General features: G+C 41.2%; 2 protein-coding genes across 6 annotated transcripts in view; both read left to right on the forward strand.

The window, feature by feature from the left end:
- Window positions 1-7,731: 7,731 nt before the first annotated feature.
- On the forward strand, window positions 7,732-9,303 carry CNBP (CCHC-type zinc finger nucleic acid binding protein; the record flags this gene model as incomplete). 5 transcript variants are annotated; one of them, XM_084248428.1, is made up of 4 exons in its annotated part: window positions 7,732-7,855; window positions 7,956-8,052; window positions 8,188-8,418; window positions 9,186-9,303. In XM_084248428.1, the coding sequence occupies 4 exons, from the start codon at window positions 7,732-7,734 to the stop codon at window positions 9,301-9,303; spliced, it is 570 nt and encodes a 189-aa protein (XP_084104554.1). The 5 variants fall into 5 exon arrangements, with proteins under 5 accessions (XP_084104554.1, XP_084104556.1, XP_084104557.1 ...); XM_084248430.1 differs by having other exon boundaries at window positions 7,956-8,048; window positions 8,220-8,418; XM_084248431.1 differs by having other exon boundaries at window positions 7,732-7,837; window positions 7,956-8,048; window positions 8,220-8,418.
- A 10,525-nt stretch (window positions 9,304-19,828) lies between these two features.
- The window catches only part of LOC311180162 (pre-mRNA-splicing factor ISY1 homolog), a gene marked incomplete at both ends in the record, with an annotated part of 24,321 nt that continues 23,899 nt past the window's right edge, over window positions 19,829-20,250 (forward strand). Inside the window, one exon of the mRNA XM_084247822.1 lies at window positions 19,829-19,939. Coding sequence (XP_084103948.1) covers window positions 19,829-19,939 — 111 coding nt within the window. The remainder of the gene's footprint in view (window positions 19,940-20,250) is intronic.

The following is a 20,250-nucleotide window of genomic DNA, read 5'->3' on the forward strand; positions in this document are numbered from 1 at the left end:
GTTTTAGAGCGGCGTAGTCGCCCATATTTGGATTTGGGTGTTGATTTTATTACGGGTAAGACATGCTTGTTGCCACATGTTAACCACATGGCCTCAGCCACGGGGCACTTCCAAAGGAAGTGAGTACATCTGGCCTGGGGGGGGTTGTCTTTCAAAAGAAGACATTGCTCAGTAATGATTTGTAACTTCAGATAGTGTGTTCCAGGCATTTTATTCAGAAGGACCCACGAAAAGGGGTAAGATAAACGGAGAGTTTATTTCAAAGTAAAAAATTAATTTGCATCTTTAGCCCCCAAATACGAGTGTTTAAAAATATGTTTTCCCCATTTTTTATTGTTTGACCCATTTTCAGAGGAACAGTCAGTCCATCCACTTAAATTAGCCCCTCTATTACAGTTTTGTTTAAGTACTTTGGGTTTTGAGGGTTTTAAAAAGATGCATGAGGGAAGTTCCTAACTCATTTTTCCCTCTGCAAAGCAGTTTTCAAATACTGCTAACGAATTGCATTGATCATGTCTTTTAAACACATATAAAGTGCCTTCAGGTAGGTTCATTCTGTTTTTTTTTTAGCTTGTTGAGCCTAATTCTTGTCTACTGGCGCGCTCTGTATTGGAGCATAAAAAGAATAATTTATTAGATTCCCAAGAGCTGAATTAACTTTTTTTCCAAATTACAACTCTTGGCAGGGGATTTTTTTTTTTTTAAGCTAGCAGTATATACTTGTGTGCTTATCACATATGTCACATTAGAAAACGTGGGTACATTTTTCTTAGCAACAAAATGTCTACATTCCTTTTCATTTCGATAATAAGAGGGGTACGGTATTTCAAACAAATAGGCACAAATAGGCGCTCAGATATTTTGAGCCAAGTTAGTGGGAGAGGAAGGGAAGTTTATTACACTGTCATTTGAATCTCTGCAACAGTGATACCTTTTTTAAGGTATTATGAATTAGTATTTATAAGGTATTGTAAGTGGATTTTATAATACGGTAATGACATTAAGGTTTTTTTTAACCTTTCTTTTAAAAAATATTATAAAAATATGTGGTAGGTACATGGAAAGCTACCAAATTGGTGCTTAAAAACAATAGAACCACAGTTTGCCCAGTTGTAATAGAGTCTTTTTGGTAAAAATGGACCACTAGAGTTTGCTTTACCCCCTGTGGGAATGAGTTTAGAACACACACACACAAATGTTGGCTTCTTTCCTCTTCGCCTCCTGACAGTAAGTGGAGAGCCAGAAGACTGATGCCAAGGCATCCTAGCCTGCTATGTGGAAAACTCTTTCCATACAGCCTCATTTAGTAGAACTCCCATTCTGGCGTTGTTGGATGCTGCTGCAGGCAAGCATGCTATTGAGAGATTCCAGTAAACTATCCACCATTTTCATGTTGTAAAAACTTAATGGAATAAGAAAAAATGAGGGTCTTTGGCCACCAAAATTCAGATTGTACATAGATCAATTGTATTAATCAGGAATGTGAGTGTATGCTTAGTGATCATACTTACAGTGGTTATAATTACAAATGAAGGCATTAACTAGTGAAATCAGGTCTTTGGATCTGTAGTAATACTCCGAAGTTTGGCCTTGAGGAAGGTAGAAAAGAAAGTCTATCTTGGCTTGAAATTAAGGAAAGCTGTGAATAAATTGATATATCGCTGTGGATTTTTAATCACTTGTAGTTTTGACTTATCTAAAGAAATTTAGACCAAATTACTTTTGTGCTAAAATTCAAATTAATGTGCTTTATGCAATTATTTGCTAGGTAGTGGTACTACCATCTGTAATGTTTTTGATGTGGGAGTGAATGGGTGTATTCTTATAGCAGTTTCATGTATTTTATCACTTAACCCTAACAAAAATTTATGCGAAGGACTTAGAGCCACTCTTGAAATACTGTCTCAGAACTTTCTAGCTGTATGACTTTGGGTAAGTCACTTGGTCTCAGACCTTCAGTTTCAAGTATGGTAAGGCTTATATATATACCTATTGACCCTTGACTCATAATAGATATTTCGTTATTAAAACCTTTCAGGAGTTATGAGGGCAGGCAGAAGTGGATAGGAAATAACCAAGGTCATGCAATAAGTACAGGAACCAGGATAAGAACCCAGAATTGCCCCCAATATTGTACTCTGTTCTCTGACCAGAATGCAGGTAATGCACCATGTAACTTGCTTCCTTTCATTCCGTATGTATTTTTATTACAACAGTCTATAAAAGTGTTTCAGTACCATGTTGGAACACTAACAGAATAATGATGAGTAAGTGCATTCAGGGGCAGAAGCTTCACTATGGCCTGGCTACAGTTAGGTCGACATGGATGAGTCAGATAATTCTAAGTTTGGGGGAAATAATTAGAGATACAGCAAAATATGAATATATACAACTGTGTTAGTAAAAAAAAAAATACAGTAAAACTAGCCAGATTCACACCATACTTTGTCATTTTTCTCCCAACTTTTCTATTGGTACATATCTTAAATGTATTTTGTATGGTACAATGAGTTAATAATTTTTTATTCATTCATTGGTCTTGACTGTACTGCTAGGTTTAAGTAAGTTTACTTTGTTCTTGCATCAAAAATATGGTGCAGTTACATTAATGAAGACAAATTACAATCATTTGTGTTTCGGTGCCAATTTCAGGATTTAAGCCATAAAGTCTAAGTGAACACAAAATGTGCCTGTACAATAGGCAGGTTTCATTTAGCAAAAATGGCGCCGTACAGTGAAAACTCTGATCTCGTCAGGTATTATCTTGACTGCCTTCGTACTCCTCTGGCCTGACGTGCTCTGTGGTCCTACTTCATTTATAAATGTGTCGATCATGAAAATGGACTGCCCCAGAGTTGAAACAGATACCTGATTCCTAGTAGCTGAAAATGAGAGGTCACTTGGAATTCACCCTTTTTCCTCCTCTTACTGTTTCTCCATTCCATTCAGGAAATAGACTTTATGAGATGAGAAACTGAGCATAAGCAGAGTTAACCCTACTCTAAACCTGTCATTACACATTGGACTGTGTTCTAATCTGTTAAGCAATCTGAGTTAATGGGGGGGGTGGGGTGGGAAGGAAAAACCATGTAGCAGAGAACTGACGCTCTTACAGAGTTTAAGTTGAGCGTCTGTTAAGCACAAGGCACCTCACAACGACTTTCCACAGACCAGTTTTATCACCTTCCTTTTCTGAGTAAGGACAAATGAGATGGCTTAGGTGTTTGAAGTTAACCTGGGTTAAGTGATTAAACCAGGTTCTGTAGTCCCAGAACCTTTTTGTTAAGTGTGAGGGAGATATTATAGATAGCATGACTTTTAGCAGCAATAAGGAAATAATTCCTCACAGCAGTGAAAATAGTGTTTTGTCTTTCATCTCAAATTTGTACATCTCTTTTGTATCATTTCATAATGAAATCTAGCTTGGAGGTGAATTCTTGGAGGGGAAGAGCCTGAATAGCTAGTTAGGAGGCTTGACTTGGTTGCTGACTTTTTTATGACCTTAGGTTACAATTTCTGTCATGTGCAAACTGTATTATATAGTCTGAAATATTCTTGACTTTAGAGTGGTTGTAGCTAATCTTTAATGAGTACCTAATTGAAAATACATTTGTTACTTTAATGGCGCGGTAACTTGTGAGAGTAAGGAGTAAGAATTAGGTGGTTTGTTGTTAGTGTTAGGGGGAAAGGATGTCCTGAACTGATCCCATACAGACTTTGTGGACCCCACCCCCACTCCAGACTAAAGCCATCAGGACATTGGGAAAGACTAATCCCGTCACCACCAAAGGGAAGGTGGCTGGGACCTGAGGGTGGAGTTAAGCAGCCAGGTTGGGCATAAAAACCAAACACGTGGGCCTTGGGGGGTCTCGCTCTGTCGTTCGACTCCTGGCTTCCAGGCTCCTGGCTCGCAGCCAGCTCTCAGGGTGCCATTTGGGATTCTAGATCAGCGGATCGGGTAGGTCGCATTTAAAACTTTGTCTCCCATTTTTCTCCCTGAGCTGTACATTTCCTCATTTGCCCTTCCCTTGTAAATAAACCTTTTATTAACCTTTCACGTGTGCCCGCAGTATTGATAAGTCCTTTTAAGCGCGCGGGTGAGGACCTACAGTCAGGCACCCCGTTTTGTATCGGGGCTGCTCTATAATAACATTAGTACTTAACTAATTGGATTGGATTTTAAAAGAAACTATTTTTCATTCAGCAAATGACTACTAGCGTTCCCCCCCCCCCCAAAAAAAAAAGGGTAAAGTACTGAAATAAATAATTGCTACTGAAAGGTTAGTTATATGAGGTGGTATGGTGATTCAAAGGTGAACTGCTTGGTTTCTGCCCTCCAGGAATTTGATAAAAAGCAATATGGTAGTGCCATCAGACATTAAAAAGTGCATCTTAATAGGAAGAATTCCAGGCTGGGAGATGTGGTCAGATTATTTTATAAAGTTGGCTCTTCAATGTAGGGAACAGTTGTGACAGGTGGAGGGGATAAAGGCAGGGTAGTGAAGCAAAATCATAGCCAAGAGCAGTGAGACTCAAGAGCCATAATTTTCAGCTGTTTTACTTTGCTTCCATCTATAGTTTTCCTAAGGAATAACTCCGAAATTTTCTAAAGACCTTTTAACTAGATACATTTGTATGTAGAGTATAGCGATGATGGAGACCTGCCTACTGTGAGCAGCATGTCTCTAAACATGGAAACTGCTTGTTGGTTGGTGTTAAGAGACAACACTATCACAAAGAACTCTGAAAATGTAATCAACTAATGGACTGATTACCTTGGCTGAGAGAGTGGTGGTGAAGAGAACCCTGATGGCATACACATTACCTAAGCCTACCTGGAAGACCTCTTTAAAAAATGGGCTCTGCTGGTGGTGGGTCCTTGACATATTGATTAAATTGTTTCCTTTCCCTATAATGGGGTTTTTTTGAACCTGACTTTATTCCAGCAGTCAAAATTAGGAGACCAAAATCTGTTGATGGCAAAACAAACAACTAAAACTTAGTGTATGCGGTCACTCAGCTGTTCCTAACTGATTTTGCAAAATAGTGTAATTGCAGTGTAAACAGAGATATCCTGCTTTCCCTTAAACAATTTGTAGTTCCCTATAGAAATGGTCACATTTCAGTTTTCCATTCATTTAGGAAGAAGTAGGGCTTAATGTTTAATCTTGAAGTGTTGTTTTAGCTAATCATTTTCTTTCTAGAAATACCCTCTGGTTCTTTTTCCTTTCCACTTTGGATTTGGGTCTCCTGAATATAGAGATAAGACAAAATGGAAAAAGGAATGGTTCATGGAAAATCTCCACATACGTCAAACCTTTCTTAAACTAGTGTCCTATGTTGAGGTGAAAGTAAAGCAAAAATAAAACTGCTGACTTTCTCCCATTGATAAACACCTGGTGATTCATTGTAACATTGCCTTTGTACTTTTTAATATTTTAAACATGAGAGATTCTTCTAAAGCCTGGCTCCAAGGTGAGGGGAATGATTACTGTTAATCATTTTCTTAGCTTTTGAAAGATATATTGAACTTTGAGTCTTCAGATTTTTGTTTTGTCTTTTCTAAAAGATAAGTATTTTGTTTAAATATGAAATAACCCAGGCCATGAGAAATTGCAGGGATTACCTAGTTAAAAGAGATCAATCATTGCTTTGCAAATAACATTAGTCTAAACTTTTTAATCTTCACTGGCTGGTTTCTTCTGACTAGAAGTGTGCATTGTACATTGAAACCACTGACTTAACAAGTATCCTTAACAGCCACACACACAGACTCGTCCCTTCATTTTGGGGTTTTTGGTAGGAAGATTCCTTTGAAAATTTATCCTGAAACCTGATTGCAGAGTTAGGAGAAGTATAAGTTCTTTTTGAATGTTTGACGTTGGAAAGGTTTGAAATTTCCGCTTAATTTTTATACTTACAGATTTCTCCACAACTTAACGAAAAACCAAGGAGTGGTTTTTAACCCAAAAAATGGAGTGCAGATGATGAGACCTTCCATGTATAAGTTCCATCTGTATTTTGGTGCTGAGATTGGTTTGGGTAAATCATTATCCAGTCAGTCTTGTACCAATGAAACCATGTATTTCTCGAGCATGGTACTTATTCTTGAGTTGATGAGAGTTTTAAAAAAAACTTTATTTACCAGTATTTTATGCTGGGATTAAAGGCTTAAAATGTCTAGTTGTTGAAATGTGAATGTTTTTAGCTCTAGTTTATATTTATTTTCTTTCTTTCTTTATGCATACAAGAGCCAGGGTACAGGCCAGAGATGCCGGGGGGGAGTGTGTGTGAGAGGATCCACCAGAGACAGAGTGTGGAACAGAACAGAACAGACGGACTGAAATACACTGCTGAGGGGGAGCAGTGGGTGAGTCAGGAGAGGTCTGCTGCGGCAGCTCCCTGGTTGGCCGGGGATTGAACTCATGCTGCAGAGGCTGATGGATTGCTTCATAGTATGGTGCTTAACTCCTTGCGCCACCAGGGAGGCCCTATTTTCTAATTAAAAACATTTATGTAGACTATCAGAAGCTGGGTGCCTGTCCTTGTGCTAGTTTTTTTTTTTTAAACTTGGTGTTTATCCTACAACATTCCATCCCATTTTATTCCATGCTACTCTCTTTTTCTATTCTATGAATAACATTTGTTTATTTTAAGATTGTTACATAAGTAGGATAAAATCCATGTGTTTTAGTGTGAGTTTTGCTTTTATTTTAAAGTAATATCCAATAAAGGAGTCTTACTGAAATTACAAGGAGCTTTGCTTTACATGTAAAAATGGGAATTTGGATACGGGAGTCGGAAAGGGAAAATAGTACAAATGGTCCCAGTACCTCTGTTATTTCTGTAATACACCTGATATTTTTAACATACTTGTGCCCTCTAGAGATATAATTAATATCCTGCAAATCTTTAAACATATACTCTTAGATTCAATCAGTAAGCAAGGCCTGAAGGTTACAGAAAGAGAATAGTTTTCTTCACTTACCCTTCCCTCTCAGAATTTATTTTGTCCCATTGGTTTGGATTATTTCAATTTTATGATTAGTGAATGACTGCCCAAAATTAAACTTTTACTAGTCATGGCTTATAACCATGTCGATGTGTCCATTAAGTTGCGGCTAGAATGAGGTATTTCTAATAATGGCTGTTAATCTATTCTAACCCTGTAAACACCATCACCCTGTCAGTAACTGAATTAGTATGTATGTGTTGATCCATATATACGTCAGTCTTAATAGTTGTAAAGATTTAGGGCCTCCCTGGTGGCACAGGCGGTTGAGCGCCACACTGAAGCCGTCCACAGCTTCTGCAGCACATGTTTGATCCCGGCCGGTCAGGGAGAAACCCACAAGGCGCAGCAGACCTCTCCTGCTCGTCCGCTGCGCCCCTCAACAGTCTGCCTGTTCTGTTCCCCGTTCAATCTCTGGTGAATCCTCTAACCCTCCCGCGTGTCTGGCCTGTACCGGGTTCTTGTATGAATAAATCAATCCTTTTTTGGAAAAAAAGGGAAAAAAATTTGTAAAGATTTTAAATTGTATAATATTACAGGTTTTTCTGTTTTGCTGTTAATGTAAGTTTACAATGCCTAAGTATGTATCGTGTGCTAAGCAATATATTGACTTTCCTCCCTGAGAGTAATCCAAAAATAGGCTAAAGAGAATAGGCTATAAGAAATTTCAAGTGGTTTAATGTTACCATTTTTAATATTTTGAAGATCTAACTGCAGCCATGAGCAGCAATGAGTGCTTCAAGTGTGGACGATCTGGTCACTGGGCCCGGGAATGCCCTACTGGTGGAGGCCGTGGTCGTGGAATGAGAAGCCGTGGCAGAGGTGGTTTTACCTCGGATAGAGGTATTTTTGTCGAATAAAAAATTTTGATGTATTTTAGTATTCATTAGTATTAAGACTGGTCTAATTAGCCAATTTCCGTGTTTGTTTCTGCTCAAAATAGGTTTCCAGTTTGTCTCCTCGTCTCTTCCAGACATCTGTTATCGTTGTGGTGAGTCTGGTCATCTTGCCAAGGATTGTGATCTTCAGGAGGATGGTAAGTATTTAACACTTTTTCTCATATCCCTCTACAACTTGAGGTGAGCATGTATTAATGAACATAGCATTAGAAAAGATTTTCCACATTTAAGACCTTGTATGATTTAAAATGCAACAACACTGTAAAGGTTTTATAGTCTTGGTCTGCTTCTTTTCCTTATTGTTGAAGCCTGCTATAACTGCGGTAGAGGTGGCCACATTGCCAAGGACTGCAAGGAGCCCAAGAGAGAGCGGGAGCAGTGCTGCTACAACTGTGGCAAACCAGGCCATCTGGCTCGTGACTGTGACCATGCGGATGAGCAAAAGTGCTATTCTTGTGGAGAATTTGGACACATCCAAAAAGACTGCACCAAAGTGAAGTGCTATAGGTAAGTAGTTGAAATGTTGCTGTAGGAAAGTTCATTGATGATGTTTCTAGAAATGGATTAGCTATGATGGGGAAGGACTTTATAGCTCAGTTCATTCAGTGAAAATTGGCTATGACCAGATGACAGATTTTAGCATATATAACCAGCAGCCTGTGTGTGTAAAAAGTGTGTTTAAAAGTGACATTAGTCACTTTTTTGCCATGATAGCTGTGACTTATGGCAACCGGGACAGCTTATACAACTGGAATTGTTTTGTGTCTTAAAAATAATGTTATAGTAGTATGGAGCTTTCAAAGATTTTGGAGAAGGCTCTTTATAATGCACAGATCTCAGAGAGCTTGGTTTTATCTGTGATTGTGATATATGTTTATATTTAAAGTGTACAATTTGATGTTTGATATATATACACCCCTAAAATCTTAGTGTTAACTTGCATAAAGATAAAACACCTTGGCCAGTGTTTTTGGTTTTGATGTTGGTTGATCTCTTCCGGCAAGAGTTTTAATTTTATGGATTAGGCTGCACAGTTGAGTAATTTTATTACCGAGCTCCCTTTAGAGGTTAGTTGGGGAGGAGGGTTCATGAGATGAACTGTCTTAACGAGAAAAATATATTACTTGTCCACTTTTTATTCTGCAATGACTATTGCTTTAGCAGACAGTTTTTTGTTTGGTTTTGTTTGTTTGGTTTTTTGTTGTTGTTTGTGGTTATTTTATTTTTTTTTTTTTTGAGCACCATTATGAAAGCTCTTTAATTTCTTTTTTCAGGTGTGGTGAAACTGGTCATGTAGCCATCAACTGCAGCAAGACAAGTGAAGTCAACTGTTACCGCTGTGGCGAGTCAGGGCACCTTGCACGGGAATGCACGATTGAGGCCACAGCTTAATTATTTTCCTTTGTCGCCCCTCCTTTTTCTGATTGATGGTTGTATTATTTTCTCTGAATCCTCTTCACTGGCCAAAGGTTGGCAGATAGAGGCTATTCCCAGGCCAGTGAGCTTTACTTGCCGTGTAAAAGGAGGAAAGGGGTGGAAAAAAAATCGACTTTCTGCATTTAACAAAAAAAAAAGTTTATGTTTAGTTTGGTAGAGGTGTTATGTATAATGCTTTGTTAAAGAACCCCCTTTCCGCGCCACTGGTGAATAGGGATTGAATGGGAAGAGTTGAGTCAGACCAGTAAGCCCATTCTGGGTTTCTTGAATATGTTCCCATGTAGGAGGTAAAACCAATTCTGGAAGTGTCTGAGCTTCCGTAAATAACTTTAATTTTAGCGTAATGATGGCCTTGGATTATCTGACCTCAGTAGCTGTTAAATAACATCAAGTAACATCTCTATCAGGCCCTACATAGAACATACAGTTGAGTGGAGTAAACAACATAAAAAACAGGAGTGTTATCCGAGAGGCATCGGGATTAAAGCCTAAACAGGAACAACTTCATCACAGCATTGATGCTGGAAATAACAGATGGCGATTGCAAAAGTTTAGAACACATTTTTTCAAAGACTAAATCTAAAATCCAGAGTAAACTACTATGCTCAGAGCATAATTCGGAGCTATTCAGGAATTGCAGAGAAATGCATTTTCACAGAAATCAAGAAGTTATTTTTGTATACTATATCACTTAGACAACTGTGTTTAATTTGCTGTAATCAGTTTTTAAAAGTCAGATGGAAAACGCAACTGAGTTCTAGAAAATAGAAATGTAATTTTAAACTATCCAATAAAGCTGGAGGAGGAAGGGGAGTTTGACTAAAGTTCTTTTTGTTTGTTTCAAATTTTCGTTAATGTATATAGTGCAAAATGCCATATTAAAGAGGGGAATGTGGAGGACTGAAAGCTGACAGTTTGTACTGTTCTTTTTGTACTAACTCAGTCATATATTCATTAATGAAAAGTTGTTAAAGAGAAGCAGGAACTTCATATAAGGTTAGTGTCACTTTTTTTGCAGGGTTATGGAAAATTTAGCTTTCTGTTTCCGTGTAGCTCTATTGTCCATTGTAACGTTGCCCTTTAGTATTCATTCGAGTACCATTTCATTTTTCCCCTGGCTTCACAGGGATCTGAAGTGTTGGATTCCTTCTGTTTTTCTAGCATCTGATCTAGAGTTGAGGTGAACCTTAGAAATCTGATTTAATGAACTCAATTTGTAGATAAGTTATTAGAATTTTAACTTGCTTGGACAAGTATCTTTCCCACCCTATACCCTCTGTTCTTTTTTGTACCCACTTTGACTGGAGGACATAAGCTTCCCAGCTTAGTTCGTTTTTTGCCCTCTTTACATGACTGGTTTTTTCACCTTGGAAGTATTGTAGATTTTTTCATCCTCCATGTAGGTATCACTTCACTGTTGAAGTGTTGGTGTCTCAGCTTTGTCAAATTAATCCAAAGCAGGCAAGAAAGTAACATCATGACATGTATTCATAAGAAAATGACTGCTTACATGTTTAATTTTTTCTTGATACTGTTAGTGAACAAATGGTATAGCTCATGTTAACCAAGCACATTAAAATACCTTGATAATTTAGTTTCTACCATAAATATGGGAAGCATAGGGAAGACCTATTTTCAAAGACATCACCGTTACATATTACTTTAGTTTACTGGGGTGGTATGCCCCTCAAAATTTTCTGTCCCCACGTAGGAAAACAACAGCAAATGAAATATTTAGAACAACTTTGCTTCACAAAAGCCTTTCTTACTGCTTTATTTATAGTATCTGAAAGTCTGTTTCAAGATCCTTTGATATACATAATGAAGAACTCTTACATAGTAGACCGCACAGTATGATATTAGAAACATTTAATTGCCTTGACCTGGATGACTAAGTACAACCTGAAAGTATTTCATTTTCAGGGAAATAAAGATAATTTGTAGCAGCTAGTGAACAATTAGTGTAGGGGTTAATGCTTTGTCACATGACTTGTTTTAAGGTGACTTCAGAGTAATACCTTAGTACATGAATGGTTGGTTTGGGGGTTATTTTTTGATTTTGGGTAAAGAGACCTAAGTTTTTGAAGTGAATTCCTCCTTCAGATGATAAAGACTAGAAATAAATCCCCAATAATAGTGTTTCTTCTATACCTGTTAAGAGTCCCATCCCTGCAAACTAGTTCATATAAAAGGTCAAGGGTATTCTTTTTAAAGATTTATTTATGCATACAAGAGCTGGAATACAGGCCAGAGGTGTGGGGGGTAAGAGGATTCACCAGAGACAGTGAGGAACAGAACAGGCAGGCTGACCGAAGTACACTGCTGAGGGGAGCCGCAGGCGAGTCAGGAGGTATCACTTCATTGTTTAAGTGTTGGTGTCTGCACCATATGGGTAGCTCCCTGGCTGGGAATCAAACTCATGCTGCCCCCACCCCACCCCCCCCTTTTAAACATGAGTTGAGGGGATGAAGGAAAGATTAACTTTCTCAAGCTTCTTGATCAATTTCTTAAAGGAATGGATCAGATTCTCTCCTACAAACTTGGATTTCATAAAACATTTAAAAGAAAATGGAAACTCAACCCTCCATCTAGATTTACCAGCAAATAGCCATTTGAAAGTAAATTGTAGATGTGACTTCACTGAATGTTTTGGCATACATCTGCTAAGAGTTAAGATGTTCTTTATCAGCACACAATACTGTTAGCATATACTTCCCTAGTGCCATCTGATACCTAACACTATTCAAATAGTCCCAGTTGTGTATATAGAGTGTGAAAAAATAAGTTTTCCCAAACTAAGGGGAAAAGTGGGGAGCTATTAAGGTATTAAAATACACCAAAGAAACTTCACCAGGTGCAATTTATTTTCCCTTGTAACCTTGATTATAAGAGACCAGAGTTTGTGTCCTAGGCTTATGTTCTTTTCCTTCGTAGTGTCATTTGTTTATATCCCCAGTATTTACTGTCCTAAAGACTTGATTATTAGGGTTGGCTTGAACTTGTTTTGGCAAAATTTTAAGATCGATTTATTTATACAAGAATCAGGGTATAGGTCAGATGTGTGGGAGGGTGAGAGGATTCACCAGAGACAGAGCAGGGAACAGAACAGGCACACTGACACACTGACGGAATACACTGCTGAGGGGGGCAGCGGGCGCGGCAGGAGAGGTCTGCTGCGCCATGTGGGACCCTCACCGGCCGGCCGGGATTGAACTGGCACTGCAGAGGTTGCGGACAGCTTCATTGCGTGGTGCGCAACAGCCTGCACCACCAGGGGAGGTCCTGGCAAAAATGTTTTTTAAACCTATAGTATTTGTTTTACAGTTGCTAGAAACATAGTGTCTCAAGCAGTATCGTATTTTCATGGTAATGGCAAGTATTTCCCTGAAAATTTAGTAATCTTTAGTATCCTTTCACTTAATGTTTTCAGTTTATCATCCCTTGTGGAGATGTTGAGTTTATAAACTTGGAATACAGTAGGTAGGAATGTATAATGTAATGCCACTGGTTTAGCAAAACTAAATTATACAGAGTGATAAGCTGCTTTATAAATCCTGAATATCACTTTAAAACATCACATAAAGGTTGGGTTTCTTAATAGATTTCTGTTGAATTTGTTGGGGGAAAAGTTGCTCTAGTATCTTAAGATTTTGTGTAAGAAAATTAACTGTTGTACTGGAGTTTGATTTTTTTTTTTTAAATCTTAATTATTGGGCCACATTCAATATGTAGCAATTTAGGATCTGGAAATATGACTTGAATTCTAATCATGGCAGGGTGTGAGACATTTTCTCTGAGAAGTGGTGTAAGTCAGAGGTGTGGTCTACCTAGCTGGAATGCGAAGGCTCATTTAACAGCATATTCTAGTTGAGAATTCAATCTAATTGAGAATTACATAGTAAAGCTTCATTTTTAATGGCTCTTATTGTGACATACCATAGAACCTCTATTTATCTAGCAAATTTAAAAATTTGTTCTACATTCGTTGCCACTTCAAAAACAGCTGAAAAGATTCTTTGCTTTCTAGGACTTTCCCAACAGAACCAATATCTATGCTTATTGCCATACATACTACAGTGGAAGGTTACAGTGATGGAATTTGGCACATTACTTATATCTGAGGCACTTGAGCAGTTTTTGGGAGTCCAGTGCACCATTGCACTACAATTTGCCGAAATTGCATTTTCTTTTAACCAGTAACAGAACTTTGTGCTGATTGACTCCACATTTAGATTAGGTGCATTTGCAGTCTTTTCTACTTAAAGTGCCAGAAGCAGCCTTGAGATACTTGGAGGTGTCCAACAAGTTTTTAGTACATACTAGTCTTTTACTACTTGTCTCATACTCTTTTGGGTGTGTTTCCTTTAATTGTAAGTATTCGTTGTGACTGAACCTTCATGATTTTATTTATTTTTTAAAAAAGATTTATTTATTTATACAAGCACTGGGTACAGTCAGAAGCGAGGGAAGGTGAGAGAATTCACCAGAGCCAGAGCGGGGAGCAGAGCAGGCAGAAGGACCGAAGTACACTGCTGAGGGGAGCAGCGGGCGGCAGGAGAGGTCTGCGCGCCATGTGGGACCCTCCTCTGGTGGCCGGGGAGCAGCCGGGGATCGAACCGGTGCCACGGAGGCTTTGGGCTGCTTGGCAACCCAGCGCTCAACTGCTGCGCCACCCGGGAGCCCCCATGATTTTATTTTTAAAGATTTTGTTTTTGCATAGAACAACTGGAGTGTAAGTCAGAGGTGTGAGGGCTGAGGATTCATCAGAGACATTAGGTACCGAACGGGCAGATTTAGTGAAATACACTGCTGTGGGGGACAGCAGGTGAGACAGGAGAGGTCTGCTGTGTCATATGGATTAGCTCCCTAGCCGGGGATCAAGCTCAGCATTCACCCCTAAGCCACCAGGCAGGCGCTGAACCATCCATGATTTTATTTTTTATTTTATTTTATTTTTTTTAAACTGATTTTTTTTTTTATAGAGGCATGTTTATTTATTTATTTATTTTGTTTACACATGCACTGGGTACAGCCAGAAGCACGGGAGGGTGAGAGAATTCACCAGAGCCAGAGCGGGGAGCAGAGCAGGCAGAAGGACCGAAGTATACTGCTGAGGGGAGCAGCGGGCGGCAGGAGAGGTCTGCGCGCCACGTGGGACCCTCCTCCGGTGGCCAGGGAGCAGCTGGGGATCGAACCAGCGCCGTAGAGGCCGCGGGCAGGTTCGCAACCCAGCGCTCAACCGCTGCGTCACCCGGGAGGCCCCATCCATGATTTTAAAGCGGATAAAAATCGTAAGTTCTTGGGCCTCCCTGGTGGCGCAGCGGTTGAGCGTTGGGTTGCGAAGCTGCCCGCGGCCTCTGCGACGCCGGTTCGATCCCCGGCTGCTCCCCGGCCACCGGAGGAGGGTCCCACATGGCGCGCAGACCTCTCCTGCCGCCCGCTGCTCCCCTCAGCAGTGTACTTCGGTCCTTCTGCCTGCTCTGCTCCCCACTCTGGCTCTGGTGAATTCTCTCACCCTCCCGCGCTCCTGACTGTACCCAGTGCATGTGTAAACAAAATAAATAAATAAATAAAACATGCCTCTATTTAAAAAAAAAAAATCATAAGTTCTCTAATAAAAGATTTTGAGCGTCTTGTTTTTGAAATGGGCTCTCGATAGATTATAATAAGCGTTGGACAGTCCATTTGAGTCTACTGTAACAGGTATTAGGGCCTGCTGTTGTGACCCTTTTAGTGCTTGCTTTGCTAAGGCAGTATTAAAGCATAGGTCCTAACAATGGTTAACTTGTGAAACCAAATGCTAGGAACTTTTATCCTAGTAAAGAAATAGATAATTGAATTGTTGGTGCAGGGTCTTAAACATCAATATTTTCATAAGGTTCTAGGTGATTCTAAGGTGACACTGAAAAGTATGGGGTAACTACCAGGACAACCCTAGTGAGAGAGCTGAGAGTTGGGAACTGAGAACTTCACTGGTTGTACTATTACAGGGGTTTTACGTGTAATTGTCCCTTTTTGCTTATCTTAGAGTTGAGAGGACATTTTATTAAACATAACTGCTTCATAATTTACTTTCATCTCCACTGTAAACCTTGACAAAATGCTGTGAACTGCTGTCTGTAATCTAAATGCCCTGATAGCAAGCTGTGATATTAAACATGTCCCCATAGGTAGCTCAGACTTTTCGGGAAGGATGTGGTAGTGGCTTCTTACTAAAAATGACAAACTTGGAGTTTTTACACTTAAACAACATAACTTTCCTAAACAGCCTTGAGACCTAGATGATAATCATTGTGGTTTTTTGGTGTTGACTTTTTGTTGTTGTTGTTGATTCTTAATGGGTCTTTTTCTCCCTGCCATGGTGGTTCTTTGTTTTCAGCATTGAAAGATACTTTGCATTATGATCCACAAACCGGAGTATAGAACTGAAAGCTCTGCAGTGTCAGAACATTGCTAAGTGAAAAAGTTTAGGCAAAAATATCATTAAATTGATGGCAGGTAGAAGTAAACTCAATGACTTATTAAGGATTTTTTCACAGCATCACATTTCATGTCTCTTTGCCTGCCTTGAGGAAGTATCAGTTAAAAAAGGATTATTTATAGTTAGCCTGCCCTCTTGTGTCCCTAGTAATGTACTGTCACTGGAGCAAGGTTGTCAACATGGGGCCTCCACTAAAAAGTGGATTCATGTGGAATGAAGCAGGGGAATTATTTCCCCAAAAGAAGAATGGGGGAAACTTGTCTACCTACTATAATTCTACTTTGTGAATTTAGCTTCAGAGTCAGTCCTTAGGTATGTGAACTAATGATATTTGTTAGTACTTAATGCTTGATGCATATAGCACTGAGGAGGTAGGAGTATTGTCAATTTTTGGTTAGACCTGGATGAATGGTTCAAGGCCAGAAGATAGTTCTGCCTGATTTAGGGCTTACCTAGTTTAGAGAACTGGGCGTTTCATTCATTGCTTGCAGGTAGTATTTTTAATTTTGAAAAGTCAACCTTTTTGCAAATGACACTACCCTAATATTAAAGAATTAGCACTTATTTCTCTAAGCTGGCATCATTTGCTTATTAAACTAATATTTGGGGTCAGAAGTTCCACACATTAAACCTGAACAGATGGCAGAAGCCTGATTTGGATTTCCAGGCCCTTTTTTTTAGGAAAATGAAGTAAAATGGTGGAGACAGGGTTTGGTTTGTTTTTTAATCTTAAACTACCTGACAGCAGAAGAAAGAACCTACTTGGTGTTCACTTTCAAAACTTTGTTGATTCTGGGAATGACAATTTACACACTCCATTGGTTTTTTTTTTTTAAAGTTTTAAATTTTTATGAGGTCCAGTTTATTGACTTATTTTTTTAAAAGATTGATTTATTTATACAAGCACTGGGTACAGTCAGAAGCGCAGGAGGGTGAGAGAATTCCCCAGAGACAGGGCAGGGAGTAGAACTGGCAGAAGGACCCAAGTACACTGCTGAGGGGAGCAGCGGGCGGCAGGAGAGGTCTGCGCGCCATGTGGGACCCTCCTCCGGTGGCTGGGGAGCAGCTGGGGATCGAACCGGCGCTGCAGAGGCTGCGGGCAGCTTCGCAACCCAGCGCTCAACCACTGCGCCACCGGGGAGGCCCAACACTCCATTGGTTTTGCTGCCAATTTTTGGAATTAGATATGCTAGCAGCCAGATTTATGCACTTCTGCAAAATTTGCTTCATTAGCTCAGTTTCTGAATCAAGTCAACCAAAAGATGGCTTGGAAAGAAAAATATTGTTTTACTTGTTGCTTTTTATTCTTCATTGACTTGCCTTAGCAGATATTTTTGTATTTTATGAGCACCCTTATGAAAGCTATTTAATTTTTTTAGATGTAGTGAAACTGTCGCAACCTGTTTCAGGCTTGCCAAACATACTGAAAGGTGACATGCAAAGAATTGGTGGCTCTGTAGGAAGTGTTTGAATAAAAATAGTTACAGGTTTTCCCCCATCACCTAAGAGTGTAACATTGCTATTCTGTATGATTTGGAAGGATGTTTTTCAGGTCTGGGAAAAGTTAAGGTGGAGTGAAATGAAAAAAAATGTTTCCATGTATTACCACTTGTCATTTTTTTTTTTTTATTTGTTTGTTTCTTTGTTTATACATGCGCTGGGTACAGTCAGAAGCGTGGGAGGGTGAGAGAATTCACCAGAGCCAGAGCGGGGAGCAGAGCAGGCAGAAGGACCGAAGTACACTGCTGAGGGGAGCAGCGGGCGGCAGGAGAGGTCTGCGCGCCATGTGGAACCCTCCTCCAGTGGCCGGGGAGCAGCCGGGGATCGAACCGGCGCCGCAGAGGTCGCCGGCAGCTTCGCAACCCAGCGCTCAACCGCTGCGCCACCGGGGAGGCCCTTGTTTTGTTTTTTTAAGATTGATTTATTTATACAAGAACCAGGGTACAGATCAGAGGCGCAGGAGGGTGAGAGAATTCACCAGAGCCAGAGCAGGGAACAGAACAGGCAGACTGATGAAATACACTGCTGAGGGGAGCAGCAGGTGCGGCAGGAGAGGTCTGCGCGCCATTTGGGACCCTCGCAGGTGGCTGGGGATAGAACTGGCGCTCCGGAGGCCGTGGGCAGCTTCGCAGTCCAGCGCTCAACCACTGAGCCACCAGGGGAGGCCTACCACTTGTCATTTTGCACAGCACTGGTTCCTTGATGGTGAATTTGATTTTAGCATTTTTTTTTAAAAAGATTTATTTATTTATACAAGCACTGGGTACAGTCAGAAGTGCGGGAGGGTGAGAGAGTTCACCAGAGCCAGAGCAGGGAGCAGAACCGAAGTACACTGCTGAGGGGAGCAGCGGGCGGCAGGAGAGGTCTGCGCGCCATGTGGGACCCTCCTCCGGTGGCCGGGGAGTAGCCGGGGATTGAGCCGGCGCTGCAGAGGCTGCGGGCAGCTTCGCAACCCATCGCTCAACCGCTGCGCCACTGGGGAGGCCCTGATTTTAGGATCTTTTGCAAAATGAACAGGCTGATTTCGCAAGTAATCAAGTCCAGTTCCATTTAACAGTTCCTTCCTTGATTTCTCTCTCTCATCTTGCAATTTACTATAAGCATCAAGACCCAGAAAATCTCCTTAGATAAATATCCAAGTTAATTATATATAGTGCTGCTTTAGGGCACAGTCAGCCACTCTGACTAGGTTGGCTTGTCTTAAGCCCACCAGATGGGAAGGAAGTTAACCTAGCTCACCTGTTCCAAACCTAAAGCTGAGCATGCAGTTACCTTCCCCAGAATGCTTCTTGACTCCTGTTATATGTGATTTCTGCATCTGGGAGTCAGGGATTTCATGGATAAGGTTAGGAGTGAGAAAGTTTCATTTGCATGAGGAATAACCCTACTTTTGTGGCACCAGTTATTATTTAAAGGAAAGGTTACCTTGCTGCTTTAATAAATGACCCCCAAATGCAGCAGCTTCAACAAGACATAATTTCTGATTCTATAGCGCTGGGAGGAACACTGGTATCCTCACCATACTAAGGTTCCTGAGTTAAGTTGGCTGTTCCCATAATCACCTCTCAGCAGAGAAGGGAAAACGGAAAACTTCACGAACACCACCTAAGGGGCATATATTCCTCCGGTTCAATTTCCATTGACCACCTAGATCTTTTAGGGAGAGAAAGACTGTCTTTGTCACCGTTCAGGCTGAGATCCTGGTGTCTATTTTATGTTACCGTTTGTCCGATCCTGAACTATGTGTCAGCTGCTTCCCTCCGTGGTTTATCCCCACTGGCAGTTAAAGTGCCCAACGTGTGGTAGAGGAAGTCACCAGGCCGAAGCACCATGGAAAAATTCAGCCAGGGGTTCTGGCTGAATTGCTACCAGAATTCCATACTGCAACTGACTCAATTGCTGACACCATGTGGGAGTAGCCACCAGCATCATGCCTACCAGGGACTTCCCCATCCCCACCCCCAAATACAGGTCTGTGCTCCTTGTCTAAGTATCTAATGAGGGGTCTCCCAGGTGGCGGAAGGGAAGGGGTTAAGCTTACATCAGCACTATGAAGCAATCCGCAGCAGCTGCTGCAGGAGGTGGGTCCCTGGCCAGGGCGGTGGCCCACGTGGCGCAGCAGACCTCCCCTGGCTAGCCTGCTGCTCCCTCAGCAGTGTATTTCAGTCGATCCGCCTGTTCTGCCCCCTACTCTGTCTCTGGCGAATCCTCTCACCTCCCCCCACCCCCGTACACCAGTTTCTTGTATGAATAAATAAATCTTTTTTAAAAAATAAGTAATGACCCTAGTAATGAACCCATCATACTGGTTGACAGCATTTGTCTGGGCAGTGCTATACCCATCACCTTTCCAGCCAACTTCCTCCAAGTAAGTGGCTTCTCCCCTGGACCTTCCTCCAAGTGACCCCCCCCCCCCAAAGAGGTGCAGCGCTGATAAACACCGCGATTTCAAGGCGAGAGAAATCTCAGAAAAAGCAAAGCCTGGCAAATTGCGGCGAAATGCGCAGTTGTTTAGGAAGCCGGGACAGCTCCAGCTTCCGGGGAACAGTCTCGCTCCGATCAGCCCAGGGCGCCGCTCCGGCCCCGCAGGCGGGAGGCTGCGGCGTCCACGTCGGGCGCTGCCAGCCTCGTCCACGCAGGCAGGTTTTTGTCCGGATGCCCCAGTCGATTTTAAGGACTCAGTTTATTCAGAGGGATGAGTACGAGTAACTTCCACGAGGACATGTTCGCTCTCACAGAAGATCCCAAAAAGGGCCGACGGGTCGAGCATCTAGAGCAACGACCGCCCACCCGCGCAGCCTAAGAAACGCAGCCCGCGTGCCCGCGGCCGCGGCACCGCCCATGGAGAGAGAAACCTCGCTTCCGCAATGCCACTAGTTATCGCGAGAGCAAGGCCAGGCCCCCGGGGTGCGCTGAGAGGG

This window comes from Talpa europaea, assembly GCF_964194135.1.
Source record: "Talpa europaea genome assembly, chromosome: 11".
Taxonomy (NCBI): Eukaryota; Metazoa; Chordata; class Mammalia; order Eulipotyphla; family Talpidae; genus Talpa; species Talpa europaea.